Raw genomic sequence first — 16,923 nt, forward strand, 5'->3', positions numbered from 1 at the left:
GGCGCAGCACCAGCATGAGGCCCCATTAGCTAAAGTGATGCTTCAGGTTAAGAATAGTTTCAGGTTAAGAACAGACCTCCGGAACGAATTAAGTACTTAACCCAAGGTACCACTGTATAGCCAGGGGAGCCATTTAGAAAGGATGGGAGAAGTTGCCCACCTTTCCCTTGTTTTTCAGACATAATGTAATGTAAATATTCTTTGGTAATGTTTGTATCTTTAGTAGTGAAGCAGGATAAAACAAAGCAAAAATGATGCACTTAACCCAACCTAGGTGGTGGTGCTTTTCTTGCAATTTAAACATGACTGTTGTCTAGAAACAGGCCTTTGAACTTTACTGTGCATCTTTCCCCTTCATTTTTAAATATCCCAAATGCCTGAAGAAGTATCCCCCCACCCCCCAAAAAACCTATAACATTGAACTCTCAACTTATCCCTCGGCTTTATGGCAAGGTACAGAAGTTATATGAGATACCTGTCATCTATATCTATGGATATAAACCTTAAAGAAGACACTCTGGGAATGTGAGTGGAGTCAGAAGAATTAGGTGCATTTTATTCTTATTCTTAAAGTTAGCCTTGCTTCCTCCTGGCCTCACAACTGAAGATAAACCCCCAGGTTTCCTCTTCCCTAGGGGCTTCAGGTGGGCTGCTTGCCTTTTTTAGTTAACAAAACACTGCACAAACATTCATGAATTCATCAGTTCATTAGTGTGCTTGTACTATTAGTGCTCTCCACTAGTAAAACCAATTGTTTTTAATTGCAGGATTGCTCTGAGAAATAGAGAGGGGGATTATTGATGAGGGCCATATATCAGCATCAGCTTCTGCTTCAGACTTGCAAGGGTTTTTAGAGCTTAGCCTTGGGGGGGGGGGACTAAGCTTGATGATGGAATACTTTGAGGTTGTTTCATAAAATTGTAGAGTTGGAAGGGAAGCCGGGGGGGGGGGGTGTCATTTAGTTCAACCCCCTGAAATGCAGGTAACTCAGCTAAAGCATCCATGACAGATGGCCATCCAACCTCTGCTTAAAAACCTCCATGGAAGGAGAGTTTCCAGAGTGGATTCGCTCCTCTAAACTTGTTGGGTGTGTCTTCACACTTAAGGGAAAGACGAAAGGGAATGAGCCCCTTATTTACATCCTGGAGAGGCTGGGCCACTTGGGATGAGCAGTGGGAGGAGTTCAAAATGGTGCCTGACAATGACTCTGGGGAAGGAACCCGGTTAGGACAGACTGTGGTGTGGCCCCTGACTTCCATCTGTGCATTGTGGGGACCTGTGTCTACAGGTGAGGGATCTCAGCAGGTTGCCACCTAGCTCATAAGTACCAGCCTCAACTACTCTGCCACCAGCACTGCCCCTGGTGCCACCAGAGCTTCAGCCTGCATCAGCCTCTACTGATATGCCCCTGCCCACTGAGGAGGTGGCTGATGCCCAGTCTGATTTTTAGGTGGCCCTGCTGCTTCCTCTGTCACCTAGGGCACAGAGATGCTAACACTGACACAGACAGACAACTCAGGTACAGTTCCTCAGGCGTTTGCTTGCTCAGTCCAGAGCTGCATCCCGCTTGCTATGCTAAAGCCATGCATGCCCTGCTCCTTTAAAACAGTGGTCCTTGCTTCCAGAACATACTGGTCTGAGTAATGAAATCTATAGTAGGAAATGAGATCCGAGTCCAAGTCCCACATCCAGGACAGTTTGATCCAACCCACACCTTCTCAAGCTGCTGGAATGGATGAAAGTGCTGGGGGGCAGTGGAAGCAGCTGCGATCATCGGTGTCTACTGAGCCCTCCAAGCCTTTGCCCAGGAGATTGCCACCCTGAGAGGACAGCTTGTGCAAGCAGCTCAGCCAGCTGCCCCACCAGTCAAGACTCGTCTGCCCACTGGTCAAGTTCCAAGGAAACTGGGATCAGTTCATAGCATGATCCATTCATGTGTGTGAGGGCAGCCAAGCGGAAGATTCCCACCAAATACTCAGCTGACAGAGGCGTGTTTTGCAAAAAAGAGGAGTATCAGCTCCCATCTCACTGTCCCTATTATGGTACCATTGAAGCACTGGGAGAATTCATTGATACCAACCTCAAGTGAGGATCCATCCTGTCTTCCATATCTCCTGCTGGAGCCTTGATCCTGTTCGAAGAAGAAATCAGGAGTAACAACTGCTGTGCACTAAACAGGATTACCATCCCTAATCACTACCTCTGTTCACTGATCAAAGGCCATGCACCGTCAATATCTTCTCTAAGCTGGATCATAGAGTGGGCTACAAGAAGGGGATGAATGGAAGACTGCTTTACAAACCCTATATGGACATTATGAATACACTGTCATCCCATTCGGCTGCTGCAATGCCCCTGCTATCTTCTAACACCTCATGAGCGACATATTCAGATACTTTCTTGACAGGTTCGTAGTGATTTAACTAGACAAAATCCTTATCTGCTGGGAGTCACCCCAGCTCCAGTGGTTAACAACAGGAAAATCTCCATGTCAAGCTGGAAAAGTGCAAGTTTGACCTCTCCAGTATCAACTTCCTTGGATACCTGTATCTCCCACCAAGAGGTAGAGATGGACCCATACCAAACACATGGCATGCTAACCTGGCAGTCCCCCAAAGCCAAACAAAAACTTGCAAAGCTTCCTTGGCTTTGCTAATGATTACTGGAGGTTTGAAGGGAAAGAAGTCCTTTCAGTGGACAGCAGACACACAGAAAGCCTTTGAACACCTAAAGGAACCTTTTGTTTCTGAACTGATCGTATACCACTCAGATCTGTCCCATATCTTTGCTGTGGAACCTGATGCCTCTGATGTGGCTACTAGGGTGGTTCTGCTGGAGGCTGAAGAGATGGGAGGAGCAGCTTGTCCCTACATGTACTACTCCCCAAAATTAACCCTGCCCAAACAGAACCACACCATCTGGTGCAAAGACATCAAAGACACTTTCAAGGTGCGGCAACACACTATAGAGATCCAGATGGACCACCACAACTTAGGGATTGCCTAGCCACTAAATCAACGACAGTTCCACGAGTCACAGTTTTTCACCTGGTTCCATTTCAAGATTGCCAACATACTCAGCACTCAAAGTTGATGAGAGGATGCCTTCTTCTGCAAGCCAGAATACAACAGCACCAGAGCAGAGTGGGAGCCTGAACTGAACCCTTCATCCAGAGCAATTGATAATGGACAGCTCCTGCCAACCTAGCAGTTCGAAAGCACGCCAAAAAGTGCAAGTAGATAAATAGATACTGCTCCGGCAGGAAGGTAAATGGTGTTTCCGTGCGCTGCTCTGGCTTTGCCAGAAGTAGCTTAGTCATGCTGGCCACATGACCCAGAAAAACTGTCTACAGACAAACACCGGCTCTCTCGGCCAGTAAAGTGAGATGAGTGCCGCAACCCCAGACTGGACTTAACTGTCAGGGGTCCTTTACCTTTTTAAAAGAGCAACAAAGATCCCTTTGTTGAGGGGAAAAATGCAAGAATTAACTTCCCCTAATGTTGACAGCTCCACCGACTACTCTGTTCAGGGTGGACTATTCTTTCATCCTAAAGTAATCTATGTGCCACCATGAGAATACAGCCCAAATGCTCAAGCAATGCCATGATAATCCCACTACAGGACACTTCAGACAACATAAAATCCTGCACACGGTTGCTCGAGAATTCTGGTGGCCAAAAATCATAGAATCATAGAGTTGGAAGAGACCACAAGGGCCATCGAGTCCAACCCCCTGCCAAGCAGGAAACACCATCAGAGAACTCCTGACATATGGCTGTCAAGCCTCTGCTTAAAGACCTCCAAAATAAACCAACATGTAAAAAAATATGTCCAATGATGTACAAAAATTATGTGACACCTGCTAGTGGGCTGGCCTGCCACCTGTAACTACCCTCTACACCCACTGGACCATGGGAAATGGTTTCTATGGACTTCATCACTGAACTACCCAAACCTCAGCACCACATTACAATTTTAGTGGTGGTCGACACCTTTAGCAAGAGACTCATTTTGATCCCTTGCACTGGACTCCCAAATTTGTATACAACTGCTTCTAGAACTCTACTCAATAGACTCCATTCCTTACCAGCTATGGATTCCACCCATGCACCTTTCACTCATACTTTATTGGTTGCTTCAGCTACTGACTTTGTCCAAGACTTGCAAGCTATACAACAGCTGCTACAAGAACTCGAGCCAAGGCCAGCTGCTACAAGAAGGAGCCAAGGCCACTTACATGAAAGCTGCTGACGTGCACTAACCACCTGGAAAAGGCCACCTGAGCGTGAAGCCACAAGTTAGAAGGCCTCAGATTTGGGTCCTATGTCGTTGAAGAACAAATCAACCTAGTCACATTCTGGTTACTTCTCTGGCTCTCCATGAAACTCCACCCTTATTATCCCTGCCCCCTCCACCACACCCATACCGATCTGACAGCAGCTCCCCCCACCCCCCAGTGAACATCAAGTTGGAAGAATAACTTGAAGTGCAACACATCTTAGACTTTAGATAGCACCACGGCTGCCTGCAATACCTGATCACTAGAAGAGCTGTGTCCCTGATGATTGGTCCTCGGAAGTTGATGTTCAGGCCCCTGAACTGATTGCTTTCCACATAAGCCCAAATCCAAAGGCTGAGAGGGGGTGAAGGGGGATAATGTCATCAGCCCCATGGTGACATCATGGAGAGGCTGGGCTCACTGGGGTGAGCAATGCGAGGGGTTCAATATGATGCTTGATCTTAGAGAGGAACCCAGATGGTAGGGCCAGATCGCAGCTAGGCCCTGAGTGCCATCTGTGTAATCCAGGGGAGACGTCCATGGGTTAGGAATCCAATACCATGGAGGGACCCAGTGTATTGCTGAGCTAATGCCATGTCTGCTCTGCTCCTTTGCAACAGGAATACAAGAGGCGTGTCTACGGCTGGATCAACATCTTAGGTTGCCATGCCATGCACCAGTGATCCTTGCCTTGCTTCCATAACATACTGAACTGAGCAATAAAGTCTATAGTAGAAAATGGAATCCAAGCCCCACATCCAGGACAGTTTGATCCAACCCACACCTTCTCAAGGTGCCGGAATGGATGAAGGTGCTGGGGGGCGGCGGGAGCAGCTGCGATCATCGGTGTCTACTGAGCCCTCCAAGCCTTTGCCCAGGAGATTGCCACCCTGAGAGGACAGCTTGTGCAAGCAGCTCAGCCAGCTGTCCCACCGGTCAAGACTCTTCAGCCTGCCTGCCAAGTTCCAAGGAAACTGGGTTCACAGCATTCATGGGCCAGAGTGATCCATGAATATGTGTGAGAATTTCCTGACAATGCAATGAAGGTTGTGTTCATCAACACCCTGCTTGATGAGGATAACAAGGGGTGTGTTAAGTGTTGGCCCAGCATCTTAGCTTGCTTAGCTGTGCCATGCACATGTGGTTTTTTGTGGTTTTTTTGAGGGACTATCAAGAGGACAGTGCTCTGTTGCTGCCCTAGGGACCTTTAGGGCAGCATATAAATTTAATAATACTGGAAGACATCATATATACGTTTCTGAGCACAATTCAAAGTGTTGGTGCTGGCCTTTAAAGCCCTAAACGGCCTCGGCCCAGTATATCTGAAGGAGCGTCTCCACCCCCCATCGTTCTGCCCGGATGCTGAAGTCCAGCGCCGAGGGCCTTCTGGCAGTTCCCTCACTGTGAGAAGCAAAGCTACACGGAATCAGGCAGAGGGCCTTCTTGGTAGTGGCGCCCGCCCTGTGGAACGCCCTCCCATCAGATGTCAAAGACTACCTGACATTTAGAAAACAGGGAAGTTTTTAATGTGTGACATTTTAATGTATTTTTAATCTTTGTTGGAAGCCGCCCAGAGTGGCTGGGGAGACCCAGCCAGATGAGCGGGGTCCAAATAATATATTATTATTATTATTATTATTATTATTATTATTATTATTATTATTATATTTGATGTCCAAGGCTGATAATGTACCGTACATTTAAAGCGCATGATTTCCCCCAAATAATCCTAGGAACTCTAGTTTACCCCTCACAGAGCTACATTTCCCAGCACCCCTAAGAAACTAGTCCAGCCCTCTGCAATGCAGGCATCTTTCACCCAATGTGGGGCTCGAACCCACAACCCTGGGATTATGAGTCTCATGCTTTACCAACTGAGCTGCAGACATATGCACATCAGATGCATTTCTAATTAAACTGCAGCAATTATTTCTAAATTTTCATCTGATACATATAAAGTAGCATGTGGAATGTTTCTGAAAACATGTGTCCTATTTTATCCTAATTTTTTTGCTATGTGTAAATGTCCACCATAGGTAGGTGAAGCAACTAGTGAGCAAATTATTTAAATTGAAAGGCAACAGCTAGAATTTAACAGGAAGGAGGAAAGAGGTGAGGGACGAAGAGGAACAGCTCGGGCAAGTATACAATTTTTAAAACGCTTCTAAGCAACAGAATAAAAGCAGAGTCCAGCATTCAGAATCTCACAAACTTATTGCTAGCTTTAGGGCTAGGCCTCAAATTCTGTCACACACCTTGGCCTTGGAGCTTCTATGTGATGGCAAAAGGCATTAACTGTTGCTACTGTTTCTGCCAATATGGATCCTTTATTCCCTCTCTGTAATCTCCTCAGTCTCTCTGTCCTGTTTACAGTTCTCCTCAGAATCTCCATCTCTACTCCCATCTCCTCAGTTTCATTTTGCAGTTCCTCAGAGCCAAAAAGAGAGAGACTGTGCTCCTAGCATCCCAGAGACAGCTATGTTACCAGGTTTCTATTATTATTATTATTATTATTATTATTATTATTACCCTGCAGTTCCTCTGAGAGGAGCCCAGGGCAGCAAACAACAAAGCGGCAAAACAATACAGTTGAAAATAAAGGGTTGTAGCAATAGAAAGTCCCCTTGCTATTATCCCCCCTGTGCCTCCCCAAACTATTCTGGGGACCAACCTCCAACCAACGCTGCCACATAGGGGGGCACATAGGGGGGCAGATGAGAGGGAAGGGGACTTCTGTCATACAAGTGGACCTCCTTGTGCTAATAGGCCAATGTCACTGACTGGAGACAAACCATCGGACATAAAAACATTTTAAAATATTATTAACAGCTAAAAAAAAAAAAGACCATCTTAAAAATAAATAAATAAAAGCAGTCACATATTATTGTTTTTCATTCTCATCAAATGGTAGGCCTCTGGGCCTGGACCTCCTTTCATTTTTTAAAAAAACAACAAACTCTCTACTGTTTGGGTTTCACTGCACACCTTAGAATTCTGGCCTAAAGTGTGTTTTCCTATATATTTTAAAGCTAAATTAAACAATGGCCATTTGCTTCTGCCTTCTGTATTCTAGGGACAATAGTTTTATCAAGAATCTCTCTGTCAACGTATGTCTCTTTGTCACAGCTCATGTTGCAGGGAATTCTGTCCTGAAGATGCGCCTGTAGGAAATACATTTGCCACCATCTGGTTAAAGTGGAAAGGAGCAGCTGAAACTCCCTTGTCTACAAAACTGTTTAGGTGCCAGAATCCTGCCCTCTTTTTCACCTGATCACCATATCTGGTAGAAGTATATATTACCTCTGCCCTAACTACATTGCCTATTAGGTGATTGGCTTTAGGGCACGATTCTTATGAATCTGTTATGAACCTGGTTAGGATTTGGGTAGGCTGACATAAGGAACTGATTACACCAGATCAAACTATTGGTCTATCAAATCCAAGATTTTGTACTTGAAGGGTGGGGAACTTGTGGCCCTCCAGATGTTGATGGACTACAGCTCCCACAATCCCTCATCACTGACCATGTTGGCTGGGGATGATGGGAGTTGGAGTCCAACAGCCTGTAAAGGGCCACAGTCTACCACCACTGGTCTACTCTGGCTGACAGCAGTTCTCCATGGTCCCAGAAAGAGTGAGGCCTATCCCATGAGCCACTTCCTGGTCCTTTAACCTGGAGATGTGTTCAATCACTGATCTATAAGGGTGTGGAGAAGATGTTGAGCTGAAGTCAAGTTCTGCATAGCAATGCTGGGTTCTTACTAGTTTTTACATGGTTTTTCTAAGTCAGTTTACCATAAAGGTAAAGGTAAAGGTACCCCTGCCCGTACGGGCCAGTCTTGACAGACTCTAGGGTTGTGCGCCCATCTCACTCAAAGAGGCCAAGGGCCAGCGCTGTCCGAAGACACTTCTACTTATTGATGCAGCTATTGATTTTTGTTCTTACAAAGGCCATATAACACTGTTATTATTATTATTATTATTATTATTATTATACGCACCACCACCAAGCTGAATGAGAGAATAAGTCTAATGCAAATGTCAGGCTCTGGTTCTGTCTTGACCCAAGCCAACAGTGTAACACAAATCCAATATTGCACTGTGTCCTGGTCTTCCTCTTTGGCAGTTCACGGTCATGAAATCTCTTTGTATAAAACGTTGAAATATTTGTGACATATCTTACCTGCGTCTTCCCACGACTTAAGAGGCAGGCAGCCACCATGAAAATGGTAATTATCCTGCAATAGGAACATAAACCTTGTGATTATGCAGGACAGTGATATGTGTAACCCACCTGTTTTCTGATATGACCCCACTGCACTTAGCCACCATTGCATCCAGAGGAGATCACTTTGTTGACTTTAATATGTGGCAAGCCAGTCCTGCAGCATTTGAGGCTGCTCTCCGCTGAACGAGACTCTGGGCTTTTGCCTACAAGGGTCTGTCCTGACCGTAATGTCCACTTCCTCTGAGGGTAAGTAATGCTGTCTTTCTCTGCATCAGGTGTGATTGCACAACACAGCAAAATTGGCCACTCTGGCTAAATTACCCACTTCCAACAGAAGAATAGCAGAGCAGGGCAGTGAAACATTCACTGAGTCAAGTAATACACAGCCGCCTATGAAAGAAGCATTCAGGAGGATCCTGTGGCCTATTGAACAGTTCTTTAAAATAGAGTTGCTGTATCTTTAAGGGTCATCTCCCGGTTGTTGGGTCTAGGAAGAAACTGTGGGGAAACTGTGGCCCTCCAAGACATTGTTGGACTCCAGCTCCCATTAGCCCCAGATAGAACGGGATGATGGGGAATGTACTACAAAACCATCCACAGGGGCTACAGGTTGCCCATCTGTAGAGAATTTGAGCTGTGTGATCCCGCAGCTAGCAGGGAGTTGCTGTCCTCTGTTTGTTGTTTTGTCTTTTTGGTCTTCCAGTAGAGTTAGTGAGACCTCATGCTGCCTTTCATGCGAAGTCTATACTTAAAAGAACCCCTAATTTTATAGCACACTTTCAGATGGCACACAGTTTGAGAATCACCGGGTTAATATCTGTCCTGTGTTTAGGTGCTGGGTGCCAACTCTTCAAAGTACAGCTCATTATTACAATTGATCATTAGGGTGCTGGGAATTGTAACTCTGTAAGAGCTCTCCTAGCACTTCTCAGCACTCTTAACAGGCTGCAGTCCCCAGGATTCTTTGGAAGAAGCCATGACTTTTAAAGTGGTATAAGAGTGCTGACTATTTTTGAATACTTAAAATACAGCCTTCCTTATTCCTTGGAAATCAAATGTCTAAAATGTGAACATTATGATTTCTGTAGATTTGCTGTCATATAATCTCTCAGTCTCTCAACGTAAGTTTCTTGAACTTTAGTTCATACCGTATTTGTGTGATCTACTTTCCAGGAAAGCAACTTGTTTACATTAGCTGAAATAATCCATCATAATTTTAGTACAAGCCCCATTTAAATTTGATGTATGAGAGAGTGTAGTGGTTTAATGGAGCTTGTGCAAAACAACTTTTTGGTTGATTGCACCTTTATTAATATATAGCTTCTATGTCTATTTAACTGTTTGTGGGGGATTTGATTTAAAACATTTTCTAGAAAGGCCAGTGCTTCAAAAAAAACTTTCCTCATTGCCGCTCCCAGAGTTTTCAACTCCCAAAGCACAAGTGGATGCTAACAGCATATTTTGTTCTCTCTGCATATTACAGAGGAGGCAAACAATGCTGTTTTTAATTCTGACAGCAACTTCTCAAGCCCTTCAGAACATGATTCAGAAACAAAGCACACAAAAAACAAGCAAATCCCTCCATTGGTAATCCTGTGCAGGCAGATGTTTGCTTGCTTGGCAGGCCTTTCAGTCATAGAAAACTAGAATTGTTCTCCAGAGACACTGCCTAGTGCTATGTCATCTGTCATTCAATGCTGAACTTTGTCTATAGAGCTCCTGGAAGCTTTCCAGAGAGGTAGTCCAACTTCAAAAATGCACACCCAAGTGCAGATTCATTCTGTAGCACAAGAAGAAGGAAATCAAGCTGTTGCTCATATTACAAAGCAGCAAACCTGGGCTTGCCAATGAGAGTGTACAAATAACTGGGCAATCCTGGATCCCTGATGAATATACCAGTATATGGCACACCTGTTTGTGACCACATGTTGGTTACATCCACACGTTAGAACAAGCACACTTGCAAATATAACATAGGAAGATGACTGCTGGGTCAGACACAAGTTCCATCTAGCCCAGTTTGCCACCATGGCCAACCAGATGCACCCATGGAACCTGCAAGCAGCGCATGAAAGCAAAAGCCCTCCTTTGCTGGTGCAACTGGTATTCAGAGTTAGACCTTTCTTGCTTAAATGGCCCTGAAGGAGCTCTGTTCCTCTGTACTGAAAGTGCTACACATAAAGCTCTGCTCATCGACACTTTTGAGGGTGGAGGAAGAAAGAGGGTTCAGAGTCACCAGTCAACAGCAAGATTAATTCCTAGCTGCATGTAACTGACCTTGTGCATATTATTCACCTCTTGCCTTCCTCTTCCTCCCTCTGTCATTTTTTCCCATTCAAAATTTACATTGCAAGCTCCTTGGGGTAGAGACCTGACTTTTTTTGTTTGGCCTCCTCTGTAAAGCACCATTTACAGGGAGAGTGATATAATCTTCCTCATCAACAACAAATCCCTGAATTTCTGTATATCTCTTCAGTGTCGTGTTTCCAGGTTTACTTTTGTAAGAGTTCTATTTACAGTCCCTTTCACTTCTTCCAGACAGCTATTCTCAAGAGATCTGTCACATTTATCAGCTGGAGAGGCTGGCTTAGCCACCAGATGCAATAGCAGTTAAATAATAGTGAACAATGAAATCAATATTTTTTTTATACATGTTTGCACAGGGGGTAAACCCCCTTTAAGAGCCACACTTTCTATGAGTTACTGCAGCTATCAAGGGCAAAAAGAGAAAAGAGTGCATAGGAAATTGGTAGATGCTATGTATACATCATGCTACAGAATAGTCAGTTTCCCCGCTCTCCCTCCTGTTAGTTTACATACAGTTTTAGAAAATGTGACAGGAGAAGAGACATCAGCTATTAAGCAAGGTTTGCATTCAGTAAACACTAAGAGAGGGAGAGAAAGAGAGTGCATAGGACCTACCTTTTTAATCCTGTCATGTCCAAAACTGAAGAAAAAAGTTGAGCGGGGAAAATAACGTGTGCACAGCTGAATAGCTGAAAAATAGTTTTGCACATTAAACCTTTTGCCAGAACGTTAGTCCTGCCATCATTTATATTCCACAGAATGGAAGACCCAAAATCATAGAGAAGCAGAAGGAGAGAGAGAGAGAAAGAGGGAAGGAAGGAAGGAGGAGGAGGGAGGGAGGGAAGGAAGGAGGGGAGAAGAGTGAAGGGAGAAGGAGAGATCTGCTCCTCCTTAGACACTGGAGAGAATACAGCAAAAGCACCTGGTTTTGCTTAGTTCTCTTCTGTAATTCAGCATTAAACCAATTGGAGGAGGAATGTTAAAAATGAACACTTCATTTTCTAAGTATGTTAAACAATGCAAATGGGAGGCCTCAGTCTGGGGACAGCTGTTTTAGATTAGAGAGCTCACCAACTGGCTAGACTCCTCACAACACTCCTGAGGAGCCTGCCAGGATTAAAAAAAAACCCACTCACAGTTTGAAGAGAAGCCTTTCCCGCTGCAAATGTTACTGAGGAGCGTGCCACAGGAGGAGCAGCAGTACTGGCATGTGGCAGACAGAAAGCCTTCCTCAAGAACAATCTTGCTTATGTCTCATTATCTTATCCCTTCCTAAACAATTTATTGCCGACCAAATATACCAAAGAGAGCTTCAACCATCTGATGGGCAAAGAATGAGTTCCTTCCTTGAGTTCCTTGGAAGAAAGGTAGAATTAAAATGTAATAGCAAAATAAATATAGTAAATAAATACAAATAAATTCTTATTCTTCTTCTTTGGCCGAGTAAGATTGTCTTCCATAAACATGGTTTTAAAAGTGAGTCCGTAAGTGACTGTGGAGGCCAATTCTGGATCCACACGTCCCTCCACTGTGGGGACATAGGTTTCCGAGTGGGAGTTGATCACAGTGAGGGTTTGCCAAGTGTGTCTTCCTCTTAGCACATTTCTCCCTTGTGTTCTGAGTTTGAGCATCTTCAAAGCCCACAACACCTTTGGTAAAGGCTGTTCTCCAATTGGAGCACTCGCAGGCCAGTGTTTCCCAGTTGTTGGTGTTTATACTACATTTTTAAAGGTTTGCCTTGAGAGAGTCTTTAAACCTCTTTTGTTGACCCCCACCATTACAATTTCCATTTTTAAGTTCAGAATAGAGTACAGTGATACCTCGGGTTAAGTACTTAATTCGTTCCGGAGGTCTGTTCTTAACCTGAAACTGTTCTTAACCTGAAGCACCACTTTAGCTAATGGGGCCTCCTGCTGCTGCCACACCGCCAGAGCACGATTTCTGTTCTTATCCTAAAGCAAAGTTCTTAACCCGAGGTACTATTTCTGGGTTAACAGAGTCTGTAACTTGAAGCGTATGTAACCTGAAGCGTATGTAACCCGAGGTACCACTGTAGTTGCTCTGGAAGACAATAATCAGGCATCCGAACACCATGACCAGTCCAACGAAGTTGATGTTGAAGAATCATTGCTTTGACACTGGTGACCTTTGCTTCTTCCAGTATACTAGCATTAGTTTCCTGTCTTCCCAAGTGATGTGTAATTTTTTTTTGGAGACACTGTTGATGGAATCTTTTGAGTTGGAGATGGCGTTAATAAGTGGTCCATGTTTCACAAGGTATATAGGCAATACTGCACTAGACAGACAGTATATGGCTGCTTTCTATGTATTGTTGCATGCCACCCTAGTCTCCGAGGGTTTCTGGGCGCTTTCCCGGGGTTTGCCTTCCTTGGAATGAGAGACAGTGGAGACCATGGTGTCTTTATGATATATGGTTTACCTACACAAATATACAACTTGTGCCTAAGATTTGGGGTGGGGGTCTCACAGCATTAACATCCAGACCTAGAAGGTCTTGCCTCTCCCAGAATCACAGCCTTGGAATCAAGCAGAAATGGGTCTGTCTTTAGCTGCTGCCTGCTTCTAGCACTGCCTGTTGCCTTTCTAAGTAGTAGCTTGTTAGAGGGCAAAAGTTCCACTCATTTGCCCAGAGGGCACTGTCGCTTCTCTTTTTAGACTAATGGTGGTCCTTAGGTGGCCATTGTCTCATAAACTTGCCTGACTAGTTTAACTATTAATACAGTGGTACCTCGGGTTAAGTACTTAATTCGTTCCGGAGGTCTGTTCTTAACCTGAAACTTTTCTTAAACTGAGACACCACTTTAGCTAATGGGGCCTCCTGCTGTTGCCGCGCCTCCGGAGCACGATTTCTGTTCTCATCCTGAAGCAAAGTTCTTAACCTGAGGTACTATTTTTGGGTTAGCGGAGTCTGTAACCTGAAGTGTATGTAACCTGAAGCGTATGTAACCCGAGATACCACTGTAAACCTTTACCTGCATTCAAGAAACATGTAAATACTTTTAAAAAAACGAGAACAGGCTTTGGGCCAATAGTTTTATGACGTTTCTACATTGTTTGTTTTAACTGCTGTCTGCAGTATGATATAGTGTTGTTTTAAATCACTATTTGGTTTTTTTAAATATTGTTTATCGTAATGTTGGCAATGTACCCATATCCTTTTAAAATTCATTATTCCAGAAACTACATGAAGTTCAGAGATAAGTGCAAATTGAATGGATTTTCAGATAAGAGACTATACTGACTCTGCATAAACGGCAAGCCAAGCCAAGTCCCGTTCGCGTTCGCAGTCTGACTGAATAAACTTTAAATACTTCTAGTCCATCCTATGCTGAAGGTTTATAGCTAATATTAAGTATACAATATCAAATTAATCCACTGTTCCTACACTGGTTGAACTTTGACTGCTAAAATGCAATCTAAATTCTGTTTTGCAGTACTTTTTGTAAGATACAGATTCTCACCTCTTCTTTGCTTGCTCTATGATACCTTTCTGGGGTGTATGGGATATCAGGGGAGGGGTAGTACCACTGGTGAGTGACACGCTATGCACCTTCTGGGATTGTTTGTTCACCTTTGGCTCCCACCCTGCATGGAACTCTCACCTGTGGCTCCTAGAAGCATGCGATAGCGGCCACATCTCGGGAAATGGCTTTCAGTGGCCAGCTAAAGCAGGTGAAGTGAGCCAATGGGTCTCAAACCCTCTGTGAGTTAGAGAGGTTCCCCTGCATGCGATGAAGACAGGCTTCTGCAGATTGAGTGGACGAGACCAATAGTGGGTTCAATGGTCAAGAAGGTGGGTTCTGCATGTGACGTAGAAGGAAAGAGGGGCAGATGTGGCTCATCAACCTGCAAAGCTAGTCCATCTAGGAGATGGAAAACGGATCTTAAAACTCTGCTGCCTTCTGGAAGAAGAAAAAGCTAAGGAGTAAACCCTAAACAAATCTGGAGTGGAGTCCCTAAGATGGTTAGGTGGTTCCTTGGCTTGTACGCCTCCTTCTGGCAACTCCTGCAGTTAAGCAGGTGCTTGGACTACAACAGCGTTTTTGCCTTTTGGAGAGTGTATGTGCACCTTGCATAAGCTTGTGCATGAAAGCTGCTAGATATTAAATCTGGGAAGAGAACATACATAGTGTCTCTAATCTATATATGCATAAATGCACAGCCATTGAGCCTAAGGTTGAAATCTTACAACTACCTGGGCCCCACTGAACTTAATTGGGCTTACATCTGAGTAAGGAAAAAAGGATTGTGTTGTCGAGGCACCAAGTAGTGCACAGACTATAATTTCTTATGCTACAACTCGTGATTTATTTTGGTATAGATATCATAGGACAGGAATCCACTTCCGCTTTTACCACAGCTGCAACAGTGTGAGCTCTGACTGCAGTAAGCAGGTTGGGGCCTACACCGGTACTGTGAGGGGCAACGTTTGGCTAAACGACCCCTGAGAAGGCTTGGAAGGAAGCTCAAGTCAAAGGAACTTCGGCAGTGTCTTTTTGGAGTCCTGGCACCCCTCGCCAAAAGAAAAAAATGGCTGAGGTGGGGGGGGGAGCCAGGCACAGAGAAGAACATCAAACAGACCGGTGAAAAGCCTCACATCACTGAAGCAGCGACAAGATGGTAAAATCTCTATTTCTATATTAAAATAAACGTAAAGTGGTAGCAGCAGCAATATAACCTAAAAGGAAATAAGACAAGGGGGGGCACTTGGGGGGGGGGAATCCCTCACAGAGCAAGTAAACCCAAAACAATATAAAGAGTAAAAATAGCGAAGAAGTAATGCTACCACAAAATTAAAGGGAAGACAGAAGAACAGAAAAAAATATGGAGAGAGTGTAAAGAAATCACTCAGATTGCAATTAAACTATTTGAAAAAGCACACTATCTGAAACGGACTTACTACAAAGTGCAAAGCGGTGCAGGCTGCCTGTTGTTGGAGCTGGGCGGAGTAAAGCAGCTGCTTTGAAACTGAATGTCCTTGAAGGAAAGATAAGGACAAAGGAATAAGGAACGCTGTGGGGGAAAGGAGGGGAATTTAATAGATAAGATAAGATGGCGTTGAGGGTCTGAAGACGCTGAGTAATCATCAAGAAGGAGGAAGGAGGAAGAAGGAAGAAGGAGGAAGTGACGAAGACAAAATAGTGAAAGAGAGGATTAAAGGAGGGCAGAAGCTGGCAAGCTGAGTAAATAACACAGTGACACCCAGTGGACAAAGTAGGAAAAGCAGTAATAAAGGAAAATTGAAACAATAGAAGGACATCTGGTGGTTGAAAAAGAGAACGCAAAATGTCTCATGCAATTAAAAAACAGACGACTGGAACTGGAAGTCAACAGCAACAATTAAGAAGAAACTCAGGCCTTGAAGAAATGGATTTGAGGGAGCTTATTATTAGTTTGAAATTGGACGTGGGAGGATTGAGAAGAGAGTTGGATGAAAAAATCAATACAATTGATGGGAAATTAGAAAAATTAGAAAACACAATGAAAAAAATGAAAAAGAAAATGAAGCTACTGGGGATGTGCTAGCAATGATACAGATGCAGATTAAAGAGAAGACCTTGAGATTCAGAAATGTTCCAGAAGAGGAGAAGGAAGATATTTGGAAGATGACTGAAACCTTAGCAAAGTGTCTACATTTACAAGAAAAAGACATAATAGAACAGACAGAAAATCTCAAGTGAACTCAAGGAAAGTAAAAATGAACAAATGGCCGGCAGACTGCATCATTGTATTCACATCGAATTGGATGAAAGATAAAATCCTCCAAGCAAAGAGTAAGAACAAATTAACCATAGATGGAAAGGAAATAATAATTTTACAGGAGGTCCCACCCAGGCTGATAAAAAAGAGACAGCAATTCCAATTTCTAACAAAAGCACTAAAGGCCATATCAATATCCTTCAGATGGGAATACCCAGTGGGGATTTCCTTCAACTTCAAAGGAAAAAGAAGACGATTTGAGACATTTGAGGAAGCAGACATGTTTTGGAGGAAGTATTGAGGAGAATTAGGAGGAGGACAAAGCGAAGTAAGAAATGAGGAAGGAAGAAAGGGAGAGCTATCGGATGAGGCGGAAGAAGAAGAAAGA

The 16,923-nt window shown here is 44.0% G+C and overlaps 1 protein-coding gene across 8 annotated transcripts in view; it reads right to left on the minus strand.

Moving 5' to 3' along the window:
• FBLN5 (fibulin 5) overlaps nucleotides 1-15,918 on the minus strand; it is a 56,235-nt gene extending 40,317 nt beyond the window's left edge. Inside the window, exons 1-5 of one of the 8 annotated variants that reach the window (XM_083437959.1) lie at nucleotides 15,736-15,918; nucleotides 14,438-14,698; nucleotides 11,430-11,503; nucleotides 8,463-8,517; nucleotides 2,081-2,131 (exon numbers count right to left, since the gene is read on the minus strand). In XM_083437959.1, coding sequence (XP_083294085.1) covers nucleotides 2,081-2,131; nucleotides 8,463-8,517; nucleotides 11,430-11,446 — 123 coding nt within the window. In that variant the 5' untranslated portion in view covers nucleotides 11,447-11,503; nucleotides 14,438-14,698; nucleotides 15,736-15,918. Of the gene's footprint in view, nucleotides 1-2,080; nucleotides 2,265-4,534; nucleotides 4,813-8,462; nucleotides 8,518-11,429; nucleotides 11,771-14,437; nucleotides 14,699-15,735 lie in introns of those variants that run through there. The other 7 variants (XM_083437961.1, XM_083437960.1, XM_083437962.1 and 4 more) reach the window with 7 other exon arrangements.
• Between the last annotated feature and the right edge of the window lie 1,005 nt (nucleotides 15,919-16,923).

This window comes from Podarcis tiliguerta, assembly GCF_965153285.1.
Source record: "Podarcis tiliguerta genome assembly, chromosome: 1".
Lineage (NCBI taxonomy): Eukaryota > Metazoa > Chordata > Lepidosauria > Squamata > Lacertidae > Podarcis > Podarcis tiliguerta.